This window comes from Halichoeres trimaculatus, unplaced genomic scaffold, assembly GCF_033239565.1.
Source record: "Halichoeres trimaculatus isolate MK-OKI-2021-1 unplaced genomic scaffold, fHalTri1.1 fHalTri1_scaffold_4, whole genome shotgun sequence".
Lineage (NCBI taxonomy): Eukaryota > Metazoa > Chordata > Actinopteri > Labriformes > Labridae > Halichoeres > Halichoeres trimaculatus.
The window spans coordinates 37,721,129-37,740,745 of NW_027437182.1; the positions used below are offsets into that span (position 1 = coordinate 37,721,129).

Here is a 19,617-nt window from a genome sequence, read left to right on the forward strand (position 1 = left end):
CTCAGATAAATCACAGAGCATTGGCTGGGTTGGAACCAGTAAATCCCATCAAAGCATATTTTTTCCAAACACTGACTGAATCTTGTGTGTTCTACTTTAGCCTGTGTCCCTCTGTGGTTTTATCAGCGTTGCTGCTGCGCTTCAACCAGGCTGCTGCTGTCTGTGTTGTTACCCTGGTCTGAGGCAGACTCTTATTGTTGGGGGGGTAAACCTGAACCTGCTGGATAAAATATTCAGTCTATGAACTGAAACTGAGATTGGATCCAAACTTTGATTGGATAAGTCATGTTAAGACAGTTTGGCTTGGTTGCTGTATTTTGAATATATATTTTTGAATCTTTTCTCCCCCCTGGTGTCCCCTCGTGCACCCCCATTTGAGAACCACTGTGTCAGAGCTGTCTGTAGTGTGCTGTCTGTAGTGTGCTGTCTGTTATCTGTAGCTTGAATCAGTCTTCACTGATTTTTCTCTCTTGTCTTTCTCTCTCTTCCTGTCTTCCTCTGGCATCAGATGTTCATCAAGTACATAAAGGTTAGCACTCTTCTCTCTCTGTCAGAGGGGCACCGGGAACTCTCTAAGGGTAACGGGTAATGGGTGAGGGTGTAATGGATGATGGGTGAGGTGGGTAATGGGTGAGATGGGTAACTGGTAATGGGTGAAGGGGGGTAATAGATAATGGATAATGGGTGAGGGGGGTGTAATCTGTAATGCATGTAAAGAACTGTAATGAGTAGAGGATGCACTCACGGCACTCACAGCACCGCACTGACCTCTGGGGTGTGTAGTGTTTCTCCTCAGTGTGTGGAGGGTGGTGGGCACTCATACATTGATTATCAACCCTGTTCCCTCTTCACTTCACTTTGACATTGTGTGTGTGTGTGTGTGTGTGTGTGTGTGTGTGTGTGTGTGTGTGTGTGTGTGTGTGTGTGTGTGTGTGTGTGTGTGTGTGTGTGTGTGTGTGTGTGTGTGTGTGTGTGTGTGTGTGTGTGTGCGCGCGTGTGCGTGTGTGTGTGCGTGTGTGTGTGTGTGTGTGTCCTCTGCAGGTTGAACTCCTCTCTCACTTTGGATCAGAACACTTCTGCCCGCTCAGTCTCATCAGGTAAGAGTCAGATCCAGAAGAGGCTCTCAAACCTTTGACGCTTTGAGCCCAGCTACCTTCTGTGAGCCATGCCTGTGTGTGGAGTCTTTAAAGAACTCTGGCCTACATGAGTAATTCAGACAGCAAAACGTGTGCTGCTTCACTCACCTCAAAGTTTCCTCAGAATATTACAATATTTTTAGTGATGATTATAACACAACAGTTCAGCGCTTTTCCAGATGCTCAAAGATGCATTACAAGATGACAACAACACAACAACAACACAGTCAGAACAGTCATGAAAACAGCAGGAACACAGAAATAAAACACAAAATGACTGTTGGTCACAGTCACAGCCATCCTGAGTGAGTGAGGTTATAGAATAGAGGAGAATAGAATAGATAGTGCTTTATTATACCTGAAGGGAAGGTCAGGTTATCACTGCTGATCTGAGCTGCTGCGTCTCTGGAAACTCATCCTGTCATATCTGTGTGTCTGTGTGTGTGCAGGGTATTTGGTACGAGCATGGTGGAGGAGTACGAGGAGATAGCAGACTCTCAGTACCCCTCAGAGAGACTGGAGTACCTGGATGAGGACTATGGTAAGACCTTCACCTGTGTGAGCAGGTGGGACGTGGTGTGACTCTGTGGTAATGGCTGATCTTTAACTGGGGGGGGGGTGAGCATGAGTGGAAGCAGCAGTAACGTGAAGTTGCCTCACCTGGTGGGACCATACCTTTAAAGACTTGTCTCCGCACACGCTCAGAAGAGTCAGCCTTACAGCTTAGTCCCCCATGAGCTCCATCTGGGCCAGCGTCAGCCAGGCCCTCATCAAAGCCCAGGGCGGTTTTGGAAAAGTCCAGGTCCTTCACATCATGGACCCTCTGAATATAACCTGAAGTCTTTCTTCTTTAGATTACCCTCCAGGATATCAACCATCAGAGGACAAGGCCTCCAAAAACCTGCTGGGCTCAGCAACCAGTACGTACACACACACACACACACACACACCATCATTATAAGAAGGGTAAAGTAGCTGGCTACAACAGTAAATATAACGCGGGGTGGTGTTGGATCGTGTTGCTTCAGTAACAGTCAGGCTGAACCTTAAGACTCTGATTAGAGAGCTGGAACCAGACCTGCTTTGGTTTGGTGTCCTCAGGGGACTTCAGTCACTTGTATGAGGTTATATTTGTGCCATCAGAAAGTGAATTTGAATTTAAATATTTAATTTGAAAAAGCGTGATGTGTAATGGAATTTAATGTTTTGAAATTGAATTTGTAAGTGTTTTTTACCTATGAAAATTCAACTTTTTTATACCTTAAATTCAAAAATACAGAATTCAGTTCAAATTCACAAAAGGCAGATTCAGTTCTAAGTTCAATTTCAATTCAGAGCGGCACGACCGTTACGTCATCTTGTGCCTGTAGGGAGACTAATCAAGCACAGATTCACAGACACCCTCTACACATCCCCAGACTCTCCTGTGTTGTGTCTAGCTGTACTCCTCCCCCCCTGAGCGGGACGATCGTCAGTTCAACGATGGCTGAAGACCAGCGGTCGAACAATCAAGTTTAAATCACATAATATACATGGTTGTCTGTCTACTATGTTACCCTGGCGACCGGTATAGAAATGAATGAAATCTCATACACGCCCCTGACCACCCCCGAGGTGACAATCGAAGATGGCTGCCCCCCGTTCTAAACAGTTATCAAGCTCGTGTCATAATCAGTTCATAAAGAACTTCTGACAAATGTTTGTGACTCTAAATCAGCCATAAACATGGTATTGTTCAACTTATATTTGTAGAAATGCTGCCACAGTGTTATTTACATCCCTCGTGTGGTATTTGTGGACTAAACGCAGGACGTGCTAACAGCTAACACAACAGCCCTGACCCTGTAAACCGGGTGTATCCATGTTTTTGATTCGCTGAGGGAGCTTCAGGAGTGTTTGGTTTGTGGCTGGAGCACAGCCTGCAGCAGATCTTTGCTCTGAATTCTGTCTTTTTTATTTTAAAGTATAAAAAGAGTTGAATTTTCATAGGTAAAATACAATTTCAAATTTAAATAAAATAATTTAATTCAATTTAAAAAATAAATTCAATTTCAAAACATTAAATTCCATTACACATCATGCTTTTTCAAATGCAATATTTTAATTCAAATTCAGTTTCTGGTGGCACAAATTTAACCTCATACACTTGGCTCTATAAAAATAACAGAATTAGCACACAGCGTGACAAACATCAAACCCAGGAGGAGGCAGGAGTGTGAAAATCAGAGGACTCTGTTAGACAGACTCTCCTGGGACTTCTTCCATAAGCAGGTCAGTTAAAACCAGCCCCACTTGAATCAGCTTTACTCTTCATTATCAGTTTCCTCCTCTGTGAGGGACCTGATGAAGCTTTGAAGACGATGATGATGTACAAACACCTTGAAGGCTCTATACCTGAGAGTGAGAACCAGATGCTTTGCTCAGAGACCTGGTGCTGGTTTGGCCCTTTGTTTGGTTCCTGATCTCAATCCTAAGCTCCAAATTCTAGAGATGAGCCTCCAGTCTTCTGTCAGGGCTGCTGTGATGCCCTCTGGAGTCTGTGTGTCAGGATGGATGTTAGTGTACTGTGGCAGCGTGGTCTGCTTCACCAGTCAGGAAGGAGGACGGATAAAACAGAGACCTAAAACACAGTTAGACCTGGACCAGTTTGATCTGGATCAGCTTAATCTGGATCACTTCAACATGGATTTGTTTTATCTGTATCCCTTTTATCAGGATGTGTTTAACCTAGACCAATCTGGATCAATTTAACCTAGTCTTCGAGTTTTTTGTCTGTTATTATGATGTGCTTCATGCTGAGGTGTTTTTTTCTTGATCTCAAACTATGCCCCTCTGGGACATAGCCTGAAATTGACCTTTTTCCCCCTCTCCTCTCCCAATGTTGTCATTTCTTTCATATTGCAAAGGGGTGCTGGGTAGCTGGCAGCTCCTAGGTTTCATCTCATTTCTGTTTTTCCCCATGTTTGTTTTCTTATATGTCTTGGAAGGGATGTAACTGAAATGGAATTTCCCCCTCGGGGATCAATAAAGTATTCTGATTCTGATTCTGATTCTGATTCTGATTCTGATTCTGATTCTGATTCTGATCATCTTAAACTGGATCAATTTAACCCAGATTAGCTTAATCTGGACAAGTTAAACCTAGATTATCTCTGTAAGAGAGCAGAATGAAGTAGAGCTGTCGTAGCCTTTGTTTTATTGGTGCCTCTCAGCTCTGAGCTGTGGCCTGCCAGCCTGTTTCCAGGAACCTGGAACCTTTTAGAGAAACTCACATGTGTTTGTTTGTGTGTGTTTTTCCTTCAGATGCAATCCTCAACATGGTCAACAACATTGCTGCTAACGTGCTGGGTGGAAAGCCAGGGCTGGAGGAAGGAGCAGAGACAGGAGGTACTGATTGGTCCCACACTTACTGCTCTCTAATGTCCCTGAATGTGACCTCTTCTTCAGGTCACAGTCCCTCCTTACTGCTTGGTCTTCATCCTATGGGATTATTCCAGCTGCCCTGCTGTGCCACAGAGGTTCTCTGCCTTTAACCTCTCTGACTCTGCACAGCTCCTGTGAAAGCTCAACTCTCCTCTGGCCTCATGTTCTGTTTTAAACAAGCTCCCTGAGGGAAGTGAAACAGCTGAGTTTAACACACCACAGAGGCTCTGACATGCACTTAGCTTAGCAGCCACACCTCGTCACGACAACAGGAAGTGAGAGTGATTCTGTAAGAGAGCTCTTCATCACTTCCAGCTCTCATAAAAAGAAAACTATTCTCATAAAGTCTGTTTGGCATGAGTCACTCACCCCTCACTGGATATGGGCTGGTCCTCTGTCACTCTGGATGAGTGGAGAGGAAATATGTAATATGACAGTTTAGAGCTGGGTAACCTGGAACAGAATAGATGTTAATTAATGTGCATAAGTACACAGGACAGCACAGGTAGACAGGAATGTGGTTTGTGTGGTTTAGAGTCAGGAGATAAATGAAATAATCACCATCACAACATTATAAAAATGAGCTTAATCCTGACGTTAGGAAGAGAAACTTCCTCAGGATTACTCATCATTTGATGCGATGAAGTTTCTTTTCTATTTTATTGACAAAGTGGAGTCTGTCAGACAAGACATCAGCAAATGTTGTAATTTTAATCTTAATGAGGACTTGCTTGTTGCTCCTACTCACTCTGCTGTGTTCAACCAGGTTGAGATGGTTTCTCTCTCCTCTCTAAGCAACATTGTTAAATCCTTAAAGCCTACAAATTGCCCACTGGATATTGTCCCTTTCAAGGTGCTGAAAATGTTTTTTAATACTGTGGGGCCTAGTCTACTCTCTTTTATTAACAGTTGTCTTGGACTAGGAAGTGTCCCAGCCTCCTTTAAACATGCTGTGGTCAGGCCCCTTCTTAAAAAGCCTTCTCCTGACCCCTCAGTAATGTCAAATTTTAGACCTGTTTCTCATTTGTCCTTTCTGTCGAAGGTCTTAGAAAAAGTTGTTTTTAACTAGTTACAGTCATTTCTGGAAAACAACACAATCCTTGAGAAGTTCCAGTCTGGGTTTAGGTCTCGTCATAGCACTGAGTCTGTTAAAAGTGCACAACGATATTGCACGGGTGGTGAATACCAAATCTCCGGTTTTGCTGGTGTTGCTTGAACTTTCAGCCTTTGACACGGTGGACCATTCAGTCCACCTGTCACGCCTGCGGGATCATGTTGGCATTCGGGGTACGGCACTTGGGTGGTTTACATCATACTTATCTGGCAGAACCTTCTCTGTTATGATTGGTGACTTGTCCTCTTCAAGTGCTCCTCTCTCCTGTGGGGTCCCACAGGGGTCTATTCTTGGCCCTATTCTTTTTTCTTTATATATGTTGCCTCTTGGGTCAATTATAGCCAGGAACAACCTTCCTTGCACTGTTATGCAGATGATCTGCAAATGTATCTGCCAGTGAAGCCAAACAGTCAAAGTGCGCAGAGTTCTTTGCTTTCCTGTATTGCTGAAATTAAGCAGTGGTTGGCCCAGAATTTTCTTCACCTTTTGAATGGTAAAAACAGAGTGTATAATGTTTGGGGACACAGGGACGGCTGGCTTTGGAACCTTGTTTCCAACCCTTACTCAAAATCTGGGAGTGTTTCTTGACTCAGACCTTAAATTTGACAAACAAATAAACAGTGTTGTCCAAAGTAGTTTTTTCCAGCTTTGTCTCCTGGCCAAGGTAAAAACATTTTTAAGTCACCACAGCCTTGAAATGGCCATCCATGCTCTTATAAGCTCTAGACTGGATTACTGTAATGCTCTTTATGTTGGTGTCTCCCAGGCTTCTCTTAGTCACCTCCAGCTGGTGCAAAACGCTGCGGCCCGTCTTTTAACCTGCACTAACAAACGAGAGCACATCACTCCTGTTCTTAAATCTCTTCACTGGCTTCCCGTCCAGTATGGGATTGATTTTAAAATTTTTATGTTTGTTTTTTAAGCTCTTCATGGTCTCGCCCCAGTGTACTTAATTGAGCTCTTAACTGTTCGGGACCCTTGTAGAGCGCTTAGGTCGTCAAACCAACTGGAAGTGCCCAGGTCAAAATACAAACACTGGGGTGATCGAGCCTTTTCCATCGCTGCTCCCAGGCTTTGGAATAAGCTCCCTACTGAAATGCGTCTCATTTCTGACCTGGGCCTTTTCAAATCCAGACTGAAGACGTACTTATTTAGGATGCCTTTTAATACACAGTAGTATGGTGACACATTTACTTTTTACTTTCACTCTGTTTTACTTTATTTTATTCTATTTTATTGCTCTTATTGCTTTTATTCTTTTAATTGCTTTTTTAATTGCTGTTATTGCCTTTATTTATTTTTAACTGTTTTATTTATTGCTCTTTTTCCCCACCTATTGTAAAGCACTTTGGTTCACTGAAAGGGTTGTTGTAAAGGGCTGTAGAAATAAAGAACATTTACATTTACATTTATCTCTGCTCAGAGCCAGTCTGCTTATATCCTGAAACCTGACGCTCAGCCAGAAGTGATAAAAAATGCAGTTCCTCTAGTGTCCACTTGGGGCTGGCTGGCTGTGTGTGTGTGAAGTTTTTATAATGTGTCATTTTCAAAGTTATTCAACTTTCTCCTTTTAAATACGACCCAAAGTGAATCCAGCAGCTATTACTTCACCTGAGGAGAGCTGGAAGTCAGGAAGGTGTGAAACACAGACACGACTCAGCTCATTTTCCTTCACAGAGAGACGTCCAGCTACAAATCTGTGACTGAACACAGAACCAGAGACAGACGCTCTGTTTTCCTCTCCTCCATTGTTCAGCTGCGGCCCGTCTGTCCTCCAACTCTCTGTTTGAATGATGGTTCTGTTTGAATGATGGTCCTGTTTGAATGATGGTCCTGTTTGAATGATGGTCCTGTTTGAATGTTGGTCCTGTTTGAATGATGGTCCTGTAAACCGGGTCAGAGGCCGGTGTGTATCCATGTTTTTGATTCGCTGAGGGAGCTTCAGGAGTGTTTGGTTTGTGGCTGGAGGCCTGCAGCAGATCTTTGCTCTCTGTGTTTTCCTTATGGCAGGGGGAGTGATGAACACTATGCGGGGGGTGGTCTATGACGCAGAGTTGGTTCCACGACATGTTAGCCCACAAACAGTGGATTCAAAGAGGAGAACTCAGCCTGATCCTCAGACCCCGCTCCTTTAACTCAAACCACATGCTCCAAAACGCTGCAAGCATTCAACACAAGCTTCGGCAGTCCAACCAGTCCCCCACTGCTCTTTGTCACTGGACTCCTGGTCTAAATTAGCTCCCTCAGAGTGAGCAGGAGAGATAGAGAGACCGGTTCCAACCAGACCAGACCGGTTCATAGTTTTTCTGACTTTCCCAACAGGAGCCTGCTGAGGCCCTGCTCTGCCCCACAATCCCACAGCCACAGAAATTTGCTGCTGCTGCCAGAATGTGAGCAGTCTAAACCCTGATGAGGCGTGGTCCTGTTTACACTGTTTGTTTGTTCCACTGCAGGTAACACCACAACAGCAGGGGGCGCCAAACAGGAGAGCACACAGGAAGCAGCCGAAGCCGCTGAAGCACCCCCAGACTCTGCCCTGTAAGACAAAGTACACCCCCAGATCACATCAGCCCCCATAAAGAACCAGAACCAAGTGATGGTTCAGGGTCCTGAAGTAGCAGCTCAGTTAGAAAGCTGCTATGTGTACAGTCTACATCATGTATTTCTATACATGTCAACCAAAGTTCAGGGGTTAATGTTTGTGTGTGTGTGTCCTTCCTGCAGAGTGGGTCCTGCTCAGCCCCAGCTCCCTGAAAGCCCAGAGGACTCTGCTGTCCCCGGTGAGCCTCCCTCTCCTCCCCCATCATCATCAGACCCCCAGGAGGACCGACAGATCGTTACCCTGGTGGAGGAGGAAGAGGAGGAGGAGGAGCCTGTCCAGTCCACTGTGACTCTGATGGAGGACGAGGTGGAGGAGGAGGAGGAGGAGAAGAGGGAGGAGGAGAGAAAGAGGGAGGCGGACAGGAACATGTGGGAGAGTCGAACGTACTGTCCCTTCTCCTCCCTCTCCTCCCTCTCCCTGTCCTGCATGGCCACGCTTCCCGAGCTGCTGCACCGCTGGTGTCTGGCCCGCCTCGCCAAGGAGCGGCTCCGCAGCCTGAGAAGGAGGCAGCTGAGTGTCCAGGCTCAGACCCACACCCCCTCCCTCACACACACACCGCCAGTGATCCTCCCCCCAGTCTCCTCCCCTCTGATAGAAGCCCCTCCCCCAGCAGAGCCGGCTCCAGAGCCTGAGCCTCCTGTTCAGGGTCAGCCCGAGGAGCCCGACAAACCACCCCCGGACACACACACCCCAGAGCCTGTCATCCTCCTGGAGCCCAGCAGGACCTCCTCGCTCCCCCCTCAGAGCTTCTCTGACTCCCACAGCTCCCTCGCCTGGCCCACCCCCACCCAGGAGGAAAAGCTGCTGCCCCCCATCAAAGACGCAGCCGTGGACCCCGTGCCCACTCCCCCCCTGCAGGCAGCCTCCATCCCAGAGACCCAGCCGGCCAGCAGTGCCACCCCCAGCCTCAGTGTCAGCGCCCCTCCCAAGCCTGCAGCCTCAGAGACTCCTTCTCCTGCCCTGGCTGTGGTCCCTCCTGTGAAGGAGCAGCCAGTTCAGTCCCTCCCTACTGTGACCAGACCTGTAGACCTCATCCCCCCTCCCACAGAGCTGCCAGTCCCCCCCCTACAGACTGACCCCCCCACAGACTCAGTAAGGACAGACAGTAGGGACCTGCAGACTCATGGAGATCACGTGGACCCCCTGTCTCAGACAGGTGACTCCACTCGGGTAGAGGACCCAGTAGAGGAGGAGCTGCTGAGCTCCAATGGGAATGTCCAACGCACTGCCACGGACTTCTACGCAGAGCTGCAAAACGGCGCCGATTACAACGGGAATGGCGTGCTGCTTAACGGGGGGACAGTCCACGGCTCCAGCCAGAAGGAGAGCGTCTTCATGAGGCTCAACAACCGCATCAAGGCCCTGGAGATGAACATGAGTCTTTCCAGCAGGTACCTGGAGGAGCTGAGCCAGAGGTGAGGTGGTGTGGGGGTCTGAGCGATGAATGGGTGAAGGGGTGAAGGGGTGAAGGGGTGAAGGGGTGAAGGAGTGGAGTCTGACCTATGCAGCGTCTTTTTCTCCAGGTACCGTAAACAGATGGAGGAGATGCAGAGAGCATTCAATAAGACCATCATCAAGCTGCAGAACACGTCCCGCATCGCTCAGGAGCAGGTAGACCAATCAGAGCCAGGAGTGTGTGTTTGTGTGTGTGTGTGTGTGTGTGTGTGTGTGTGTGTGTGTGTGTGTGTGTGTGTGTGTGTGTGTGTGTGTGTGTGTGTGTGTGTGTGTGTGTGTGTGTGTGTGTGTGTGTGTGTGTGTGTGTGTGAGTGTGTCTTTGAGTGTGTGTGTGTGTGTGAGTGTGTCTTTGAGTGTGTGTGTGTGGGTGTGTTTTCTAACTGGGTGTTTCTTCAGGACCAGAGGCAGACAGACTCCATCCAGGTCTTGCAGAGCCAGCTGGAGAATGTCACCAAACTGATGCTCAACCTCACAGCCACGGTCAGCCAGCTGCAGAGAGAGGTAACACACCTGGACCACCTGCTGCTGATGTCATGATGATGTCATCAGGGTGGTTTTCATGTTGATGTTTGGTCAGCCCATGAGGTTGAAGCTCTCAGAGGAGAACAGACCATACAGAGAACAAACAGATCAATAGTCCTCATGTTAGGCTTTCTAGGAACCTCATCAGAACTTTGAACCTCATGTTCCACCTCTGACGTCAGACCGTGACCTGAGAGACAGATCAGCTGCTGAGTGAGGACATGATGAACATAGAACATGTGAACACAGCGCTCTATGAACTCCTTGAGGATAAGCTTCACTCTCTGACAACAGAAAACAGGACCCTTTTCTGACTGAAGCAGGCCTCCAAGTAGGTCTGCAAGAAAAACTGTCCAATACTCCAGCTCAGGACAGACACAGGGGACAGGTTCAGTCCAGACCCAGAACAGAGCTGGCTCAGAGTCTCTCAAGGTGTCTTTGGGAAACACTGTGGTCATAAATGGTCCTCTGGTTCTCAGCTTAAAGTGGAGGGATGACGTCTCTGATGGTCTGTGTTAGGGCTGCAACAATTAGTCAACATAATCAGCTTCATCGCCTCTAAAATTTTTTGACACAAATTTTAATAGTTGACATGTCATACTGTAGTTTTTATTTTTGTTGTCATATGGTGAAATGAAAGACCAGGCGGTAAATGCTCATCTGTAACTTCAGTCACTGCATCTCCAAGGTAACGAATACGGAGCACTAAGTTCATACATGAGGAATATTGATGAGGAAAAATCTTTGTGTCCTGACAGCACTGACGGAGGCTCTGCATTTCCGGCTTGGACAGCCTGACAGCTCCCGGTGTTTAATACCTGATTACGTGTTTTAGAGAGTCTTCTTCGCTCTCTGTTTTAAACAGTTTTTCAGGATCTAAGTCACACCAGTGTCAAAACTCCCTGACTTTTTAAAAATGAGGACATTTATACCATTTGCACCAATAACACTCAGCGGGGAGGAGGAGCGGCGGAGTGCGCATGAGCAAAGTGAAAGTTGTGCATGTAGAGAAACAAATCTAAACACATTGTCATGGAGAGCTGGGAGAGAGTCATACAGAGAGCAAAGCAAGCCCCAATGAGCAAATAAACATCAGAAAACAAACCCAAAGTCACTTATAAGTGGTCTGTCCAACACCGCGAACAACAACTTCATTTCCCTGTTACCTGCTCACATGACACAGGGCTGACCAATCAGAAGCGAGAACCTAACTCAGATGTTGGTCACAGATATGACCGCTGTGAGAAAAACATTTAAACCCTCTATTATACCAATTTGTCAAAGTGATATGTAAATAGTTCTCCCTGGAAATACTGTGAACATACTTTAACTGAATTATTATTTTCATGCACTGACTTCACTGTTAAAGATTTTATTTGGAGCAGGAGCTATGTGGTCCAAAGGATTAATACTGTAGATTTTTTTTGTTGATATTCAGTTATTTACCCCTCTGCGTTAGAAACAACCAACAATAATTGATGGGATTATGTTGGTGTTAAACATTAATCTGTTGGACCACAACAATTGATTCTTGTTAGTACAACACTGTTTTAAGTCATATCATTTATCATGTAATTTGCTGAGTCATCAGTTTAGTTATTTGACATAGATATAGATATATATACCTTTATTAGTCCCACAGAGGAACATTTGAACAACATTTGAATAAAGGAGATATAAGGCCAGCATAGATCACCATGGGGTGAATTAAACAGGTTGGATTTTACAGCTGTGCACTATTCAGCCACTGATATAAAGTGGAGGCCAAATTAGGTTGAAACACACGATGATCGTGATTGATCGACTATTGAAAAATAATCAATGGACTAGTGGACATCAAAGTGAACTACTGTGGCAGCCCTACTCTGTGTGATGGTTCTTAAAGTGGAGGGATGAGGTCTCTGATGCTCTATGCATGTGTGCGTTCTCTGTGTGCAGGTGTCGGACCGTCAGAGCTACCTGGTGGTCTCTCTAGTCCTGTGTCTCTTTCTGGGTGTCCTGCTGTGTCTACACTGCTGCCGCAGCTCTTCTCCAAACCCCAGCACCAACCCTGCTGCCCTGCCCAAGAGCAACCACTACCCCAGCCCCAAGAGGTCTGTCTCTCTCTCTCATACACACACACACACACACACACACACACACACACACACACACACACAAATAAATAAATATCTGGGCATGTATGCACGTTCAGCTGTTAGACAAACGAGACCATAAGTCCTAACATACGGTTATGGATTGGCCTGTTTGGCTGCAGCGTTTGCAGCATGCACGACTGCAACTGACTAATTACTCCGTGAAAGAGATGCAGGTGCAGATTACATCATAATTCAGGGGAACCTCTTAGAAAACACCATCAAACAAATTTGAACTGTGCATGTCTACCTCCAGGTGAGGGGCAACGGGGCGACTGAGAGAAGATCAAGAAAAACATTTTCCAGAGGAAGAAATGGAGATTTGATTACAAGAATACACAAACAGCTGTTATCAGTGACTCAGTCGGGTAAACAAAGAGAAAGAGAAAGTTTGGCAATTTTGAACAGAGTAAATGTGTGTGGTGGTGATTAACTCTTTAAGTAGTTTATGAACTCCAACAGTTCACCACACACATCTTGGAAGGACCCAGGCGTATAAAAGCAAAGAGCAAATCAAATTTGTAAAACTGACGGCAGCGGGCTTCGCAGGTTTGAGACTTCGATTGTCTCCCTTATCTCATCTGTTCACTTAAAAATGTTGTGTCTCCTAAATCTAAAGTTGCTGTAAGGCTACACATTGCCACCTTTCCAAAGGATTGTCCACTGTCTTTGCATATTTCATTTCAAACTGCAACACATCGGCAATGTCTTCCCTTAAACAGCCGATCAGGCGCTGTAATCCTGCTGTTAGCACCTGTCACGGTGGGGTATACCTCCATTAAATCCAACGCTCTTTTGGCCCGTTAACCTGGCTCATGCATACCACTAATCCTTTTTTCTTTGCCATTAGTACAAGTGCGCCGTTTTCCCAACTAATGGCTGGACATGCGTACAGTAATGGGGGGTGGGGACTGTTTTTAACACGTATAGCACTTTGTGCTGCATTTTTAATGTATGAAAAGTGCTTTATAAATAATATTTGATTGATTGATTGATTGATACAGGCCCAGGTGTTGTGTATGTTAACCTGTGTGTGTCCTCTTTCTTCATGTATACCTGGCTGCTCTTTCAGGTGTTTCTCCTCATATGATGACATGAGTCTGAAGCGCAGAGTGGCCTGTCCACTAGTCCGCTCCAAGTCCTTCCACCTGTCCTCAACAGAAGGTAAGAGACGCACACACACACACACACACACACACACACACACACACACACACACACACACACACACTCACACACACACAATCAGCAGCTCCTCTGTCGTTCCTGTCCTCCTCTCCTGTGTTCCTCCCTCTGTATCACTCATTCAGCCTTTGCTGCTGCAGACCTCCATGAAGCTCTGTCCACTCTGTCCTTAATCCTCCTCTCTTTCTGGTTTTGCTCTTCTCTCAGTCTGGAATTTATCTCTGACTCACTCAGTTGAACCTCACACAGGGTCCCTCCATGCTTGTGTCATGTATGTGCTCTTGTTTTCCATTCCATCATTAACTTGCCCCCTCTCCCCCTCTCCCCTTCTCCACTCCCCCCTCCCCAGTAGGTCCTGATGACCTGTACATTGTAGAACCTCTCAGGTTTTCTCCAGAGAAGAAGGTACAGTCTGTCTGTCTGTCCGTCAGTCTGTCTGTGTCTGTCTCTCCTCTCTTCTCTCTGACTCTGTGTGTGTGTATGTGTGTGAGAGAGACAGCATGCTGAGCTGTGGACCTGTCATCTGACAGGATTAAGATCAGTCAGAGGGGCCATTTACACGACAATGGTTTTAGGGTGAAACGCAAAAGTTTTGTTGCGTTCCAGCCTCCTGTTACAAGGAAACAGCTTTTCAGCCGACCTAAAACACAAACTTTTGAAAACGGCCTCCAGAGTGGGATATTTCTGAAACGCTGCCGACACGTTGCCGTGTAAACAGTAAGCCGGCGTTCTTCGTGGAAACGCTGACATCACACTGCTCCGCATGAGAGTATACAACAGGACAACAGTACAGTTGTTACGACTGTCACAGACTACCGTGTTGTGCATGCACTGCTCAATCTGCTCAATCTGCTGACTGTCTTTATACAAAATGTGCATCTGTTGCTCTACTTCTTCACTTAGTATTTACCAAAGCACCGGATGTTCAGCCCAACTTTACTCCGGTAAAGATCTCCCAAAAGCTGCTTCTGTACAAGACAGTTAGCCGCGTTTCCACCAAGCAGTCCAGTTCGGTTCAGTACGGTTTGGGACGGTTTGGTACAGTTAAGCCTGATGCGGTTTCCACAGCAAACTGTGCCCTCTAGTGGTAGGCGGCGTGTAAGCCAGTTGCCGAAAGCCGCATCTGTTAAACAATAGCGTGATGCCGTAGCAGCTTACCCTGCTAATAAATCCAACAAAGAAGAAAAAAAAAAACGCAATAAACAAAGAGCACAGATTGAAGACATGCAGCATTTCGTCCTCTCTGTGATTGTCATGTAGCTCTCTGTTACTAAGTGCAATCAAGCTTCGTTTCAGAGAAGTCTGTGAGCCACCAGGAGAAATACAGCCACTGTAGGGGTAGGTGACGATTCTTTTGACGGTCTGCAGTGTTGTAGCTCCACCTTCCGAGAGCGGATCGGTTCAGTCTGGCACCTATGCGGAAGGGTCCCAAAAAAGTAGGCCGGCTTGTCTCGGTTTTTTAGGGATCTGTCCCGGGATGAGTCAGTGGAAACGCCGCAAAATGCACGCCAAGACGAACCAAACCGGTCTGCTTGGTGGAAACATGGCTTTATAGCACCACCTCCAGGCCTGGCATGCTCACTACAGAGTTTTTTGTGTAAACACTGATTTTTTTTCCATTACCTCTTAGCGTTTTTGGATGAAACGTTGTCGTGTAAACGGGGCCAGAGACGGTGTCTGTGTTCTGCTCTGGGTGCTGTCAGTGCCTCTCTTGGATCAGAGCTCATCAGATGACCCAGCATGTCAGCTCAGAGTTAGTGTTGTTACTGTCTGATTTTAGAGAAACCTCCACTCATCAGACTGAGTGTCAGCTTCATTCAGCCGACAGGGCCAGAAACAGGTCTGACTTCAGAATTAAAGACAGAATTAAAGACGAGGCCTGAACGTTGACACGGCCTGTTAGCATGGTCAGAACACGACGTTCACTTTGTGAAGTTAGAGTCTATAAAGCAGAGACAGAACATGTGGAGCTGACCCTCCAGCTGACTGAGCAGCTCTGCTCTGTGGAGTTTATAGGTGTTTGTCTCCAACATCATATCCTGTGACCTGTTTGCCTCTGACATCATTTCCTGTAACCTGCCCCTCTTTGACTGTTCAGTGTCACATTGTCTCTCTCTGTCTGATGTTTGACACCCCCCCCCCCCCCCCCTTCTCTCTCTATCTGCAGAAAAAACGCTGTAAATCAAAGTCTTTGGACAAAGTGGAGCTCCTGAAGTCTGAGTCTCCGGTCCCGCCCTCGTTGGGGGAGCCAAAGTGTAACGGTTTCCAGCCATGTCTACCTGAGCCCCCCCCTGCACCACGCCCTCCTCGCTCTCCTTCTCCCCCCCTCCCACCCCTTCCTGCTATTCCCCTTCCTCCCCCTCCCTCAGCAGAGGAGGTGCCCTCCCTGCCTCCTTTAGAGACCAGCAGCTGCAGCTCGTCAACACACTCTGAGGAGTCCTTCACAAGCCGCCTCCCCCCTCCCTCCCCCAGCTTCCCCTTGGCCGGCCTCTGTAACGGCCACGCCCTCCCCTTCTCCCTCACGCAGCCCCCCCTCAACAAGTCTCGTCAGGAGAAGCGTTCGGTGAAGAGGAAGAAGTCCCGGCAGACGGAGCTGCAGTTCCCAGCCATGCCAGGGGGGGGCGTGGCCTCTCTGCCCAGCCTGCAGCAGCTGATGAAGGGAAACAAAGAGCTGAATGTTGGGACCATCGGGGTGACCGCTGTCACGGGACACGTGTAAACACACACACTAACTCAAACACTCACACACACACTTTATGGTAGCAGTCTTTGTGGAGGAAGGAGATGAGGTCTTACTGCATCCCAAAGAACTACATTTCCCATGAGCACCCAGATGCACCCAAGAGCTGCAGGGGGACCGTGGGGACCTGCAGTCAGAGACCTGTTTACGGTAATGTGCCTTTAAAAGCTGAACTCGTGACTCCAAGCATCTGAGGATGACGAGGAGGAGGATGACGATGATGGTGGACACAGAGACTTAAGGTTTCAGTCAGATCCTTACAGCCCATGTTTTCTACTGGAGAAGCACATTTTGCTCCTACAGCTGAGTGTCAGTGAGCATTAGCCCCTCCCCCTCTGAGCACAGGAAGCAGAGTCCACGCCCCCAGCCCTGCAGGAACGTCATGAAGTATTGTGGGTGTGTCTCCTCCTTCCTCTCCGCCTGTCTGGGACCAGAGTGTTGAGCCCCCATGGAGCATCATTAAGCCCCCCCACTCCTCAGTCTCTCCAAGCTCCGCCCAGATCCACCAGCTGAGCTGAATGAAGAACCGTCTGTGTGTGTGTTTGTGTGCGCGTGCGTGTGTGTGAGAGCCTTCTTGTTCCCCTTAAATAACAGACTCAGATGCAGCAGTTTGAAGATCCTCAGTGGTCACACTCACACACGCACACACACACCAACACAGATGGTGGTAGAGAGCTGCAGGTATCCTCAGGCGTTGGCGCTCTGCTCCATGCTGCTTTTATTCTTTCTCCTCTGTGAAGGTCTAGTTTCCTGGTCAGGGTTCACTGCACTGTAGGGGCATGTTGGATGGCTGAGCTGAATGTTTACACACACACTCACACACACACACACACACACACATACATTTAGACTACTGGACCCTGCAGCCAAGTCTGACAGAGCCCTTTTATTTATCTATTTATTTATTTAAAGCTGGCGGTGTTTGTGCGTACTTCCGTCAGCCTGCAGAGTCACAGTGAGTCAGACACCTGTTGCACAGAATCCTGCAGACCGTACCCCCCTTTCCTTCTACGAGTCCTGAGCCGGGTTTACCTGGGCCCGAGGTGCCACACAGCAGCACTTTCACAGACCCGGTTTGGATCCTGTCTCTGCTGCGTCTGGGTCTGTTCAGAGCTGCTGGGGGAAGGCTTCACAAGGTCCTGATGTGAGCTGGGCCTGTCCATGGTCACATGGCCCTCCTGTGGTCAGGCAGAGCATTCGTTTCTGTTGTTAGTGGACTTCCTGTTTGTGAGTGAGTGTGAGGTTTCTGAACGGCTGTGTGTGTGTGTGTGTGTGGATCAGGCTCAGTCTGACAGAGACAGAACGTCTTCATCATCATCATCATCATCATCATCATCATCATCATCATCATCACCTCTGAGCAGCTGGTCCTCTGACCCCATGATCTGTAACACGCCTGCTTCTTTTAACCACTCTGACATGTTTTCGTCTCTCTGCCCCCCCCACACACACTCAGTCACTCTTTTACCCTGGTCTTATTGCTCTCCATGCCCCCCCTCCCTGAGTGCTGGTTTTAAAGGACTATGCTGTTGTTGATGGATACAGGGAACGCAGCAGACGATGGTTTCAACACTTTAAATGTGATTCTGTTTGTTCCACACACCAGAGGAGCATCCATTTTACCCTCTGAGTGTGTATGATTTCATGTGTGTGTGTCATCCTGTGTGCATGTTGATCTCACGTGTGTGTGTGTGTGTGTGTGTGTGTGTGTGTGTGTGTGTGTGTGTGAGTTCTGAGTTGGACTACTATGGATGCACTCATCCTGTAACACAGCGAGCAGAGGGAGAAACTCAGTGTGCACTTTGTATGACTCCTCACGCCTTTTTGTTTTTCTACCTTATTGTCAAGTGCTTTCTGTTCTCTCTGTCTCTCTGTGGTCACTCTGAAGAGCTGCACAGGACTCTTGAGCAGGAGTGAGTTACTACAAACTGTAGTGCCATTAGAAACTGTGAATTTCTAAATAAAACTTTTTTTGTTGTCTTTCACTGTGTCTCTGTTTATGATGAAGGATCTGTCACTGAGCTGGACCATGTGTTAAAGTTTCCTTTTGATTTCAGATCATTTAGTGGGCAAACTGTCACTGAATAGAATAGAATAGAAAATACTTTATTTATCCCCGAGGGGAAATTCAGGAGTCACCGCAGCATTTAAGAAAACAAAAGTAAGAAAGAGTATAGAATGTGCAAAAAAGTCCATAAGAAAATAGATGACGACATCCCATCCACCACTCGTCCACCACTCTCCAGCCCAGCCAGTCTCCACCTCCACAGGGTCCAGGACTGAGCCTCCCCAGCAGTCTGTTCAGTCTCTGTCTCCTGGATCCTGTCTGCTCACAGCAGGTGAAGCTCCTCCAATGTGGGGCCGGCGTCAGATGTCAGCTCTGTCAGCCACGTCCGTGAACAGCATGATGCCGCTGGGTTAGCACAGCTAGCTCGTCCATCCCCCGGGGCTAGATCCCACGTTCCCAACAACGATGGATGGAAGGACAGGTCCACGTCGTCACCTCCCAGCTCACATCCGAGAACCATCACGTCGTCCTCACCTCCTCCTCCTCAGCTCGAGGGAAATCATCAAGCCCTACACTAGTTAGCATTGACATGCTACAGGCTGCTAACAGCTAATTTCACATGTAAACAATGCAGCCATGGTTACATGTAGGATCTCCAGACAAACACAGGAGAAAAGTAGTAAAAATATCACTGAAGACACAAAAAGTTCGGTGTCCGTGACCGACAATGAACCATACAAAGTGATGATCCACTCCAAATACAAAGATGACGAAAAAGAGACAAAAAATTACAAGAAACGGACAAAGACAAGAGAGCTGCTGCAACAGGCAGCTACTTGGGTAGCGCCTGGCAAGGGTCAAACTGATGTTCAGTGGTATAAACTGAGGCTTGTTAAACACCCTGATTCAGGGGAAGTGGGAACTAATGTTGGTGTTTGATGGTTTTATGCGGCCCCTGAGGAGCCCAGTGGGAATAATGACCTCAGCAGACGTTTCAGTGAAATTTCAAACAACACTACAGAAATTAAAACCATGCTCACGTATCCTGGACCACCAAGCCTTCAGTCAAAGCACCTACAGCAGGGGTAGGCAACCTTTTGTAGATGACTCATGCCACTTTAAAATTCACTCATTCCCAGAGTGCCAACACTTCTTCCATAAAACCATTTGTAAATTATTATTATTATTATTATTAGTATAATAATTATTTCGCCAGAATGGCCAAGCTGGCAGTCTATCAAATAGGGCAGGGGTACTATAGCTGGCATGTTTATAAAAATGCCAGCTATAGTACCCC

The 19,617-nt window shown here is 47.2% G+C and overlaps 1 protein-coding gene across 4 annotated transcripts in view; it reads left to right on the forward strand.

Annotated features, from left to right (window-relative positions):
• suco (SUN domain containing ossification factor) overlaps window positions 1-17,128 on the forward strand; it is a 56,976-nt gene extending 39,848 nt beyond the window's left edge. The window contains exons 11-24 of one of the 4 annotated variants that reach the window (XM_074667751.1): window positions 509-529; window positions 1,042-1,097; window positions 1,586-1,677; window positions 1,991-2,056; window positions 4,440-4,523; window positions 8,127-8,211; window positions 8,398-9,690; window positions 9,799-9,886; window positions 10,127-10,231; window positions 12,191-12,345; window positions 13,460-13,551; window positions 13,922-13,977; window positions 15,740-16,060; window positions 16,201-17,128. In XM_074667751.1, the coding sequence (XP_074523852.1) occupies window positions 509-529; window positions 1,042-1,097; window positions 1,586-1,677; window positions 1,991-2,056; window positions 4,440-4,523; window positions 8,127-8,211; window positions 8,398-9,690; window positions 9,799-9,886; window positions 10,127-10,231; window positions 12,191-12,345; window positions 13,460-13,551; window positions 13,922-13,977; window positions 15,740-16,060; window positions 16,201-16,335 (2,649 nt within the window). In that variant the 3' untranslated portion in view covers window positions 16,336-17,128. Of the gene's footprint in view, window positions 1-508; window positions 530-1,041; window positions 1,098-1,585; window positions 1,678-1,990; window positions 2,057-4,439; window positions 4,524-8,126; window positions 8,212-8,397; window positions 9,691-9,798; window positions 9,887-10,126; window positions 10,232-12,190; window positions 12,346-13,459; window positions 13,552-13,921; window positions 13,978-15,739 lie in introns of all 4 variants that reach the window. The other 3 variants (XM_074667749.1, XM_074667750.1, XM_074667752.1) reach the window with 3 other exon arrangements.
• The last annotated feature ends 2,489 nt before the right edge of the window (window positions 17,129-19,617 follow it).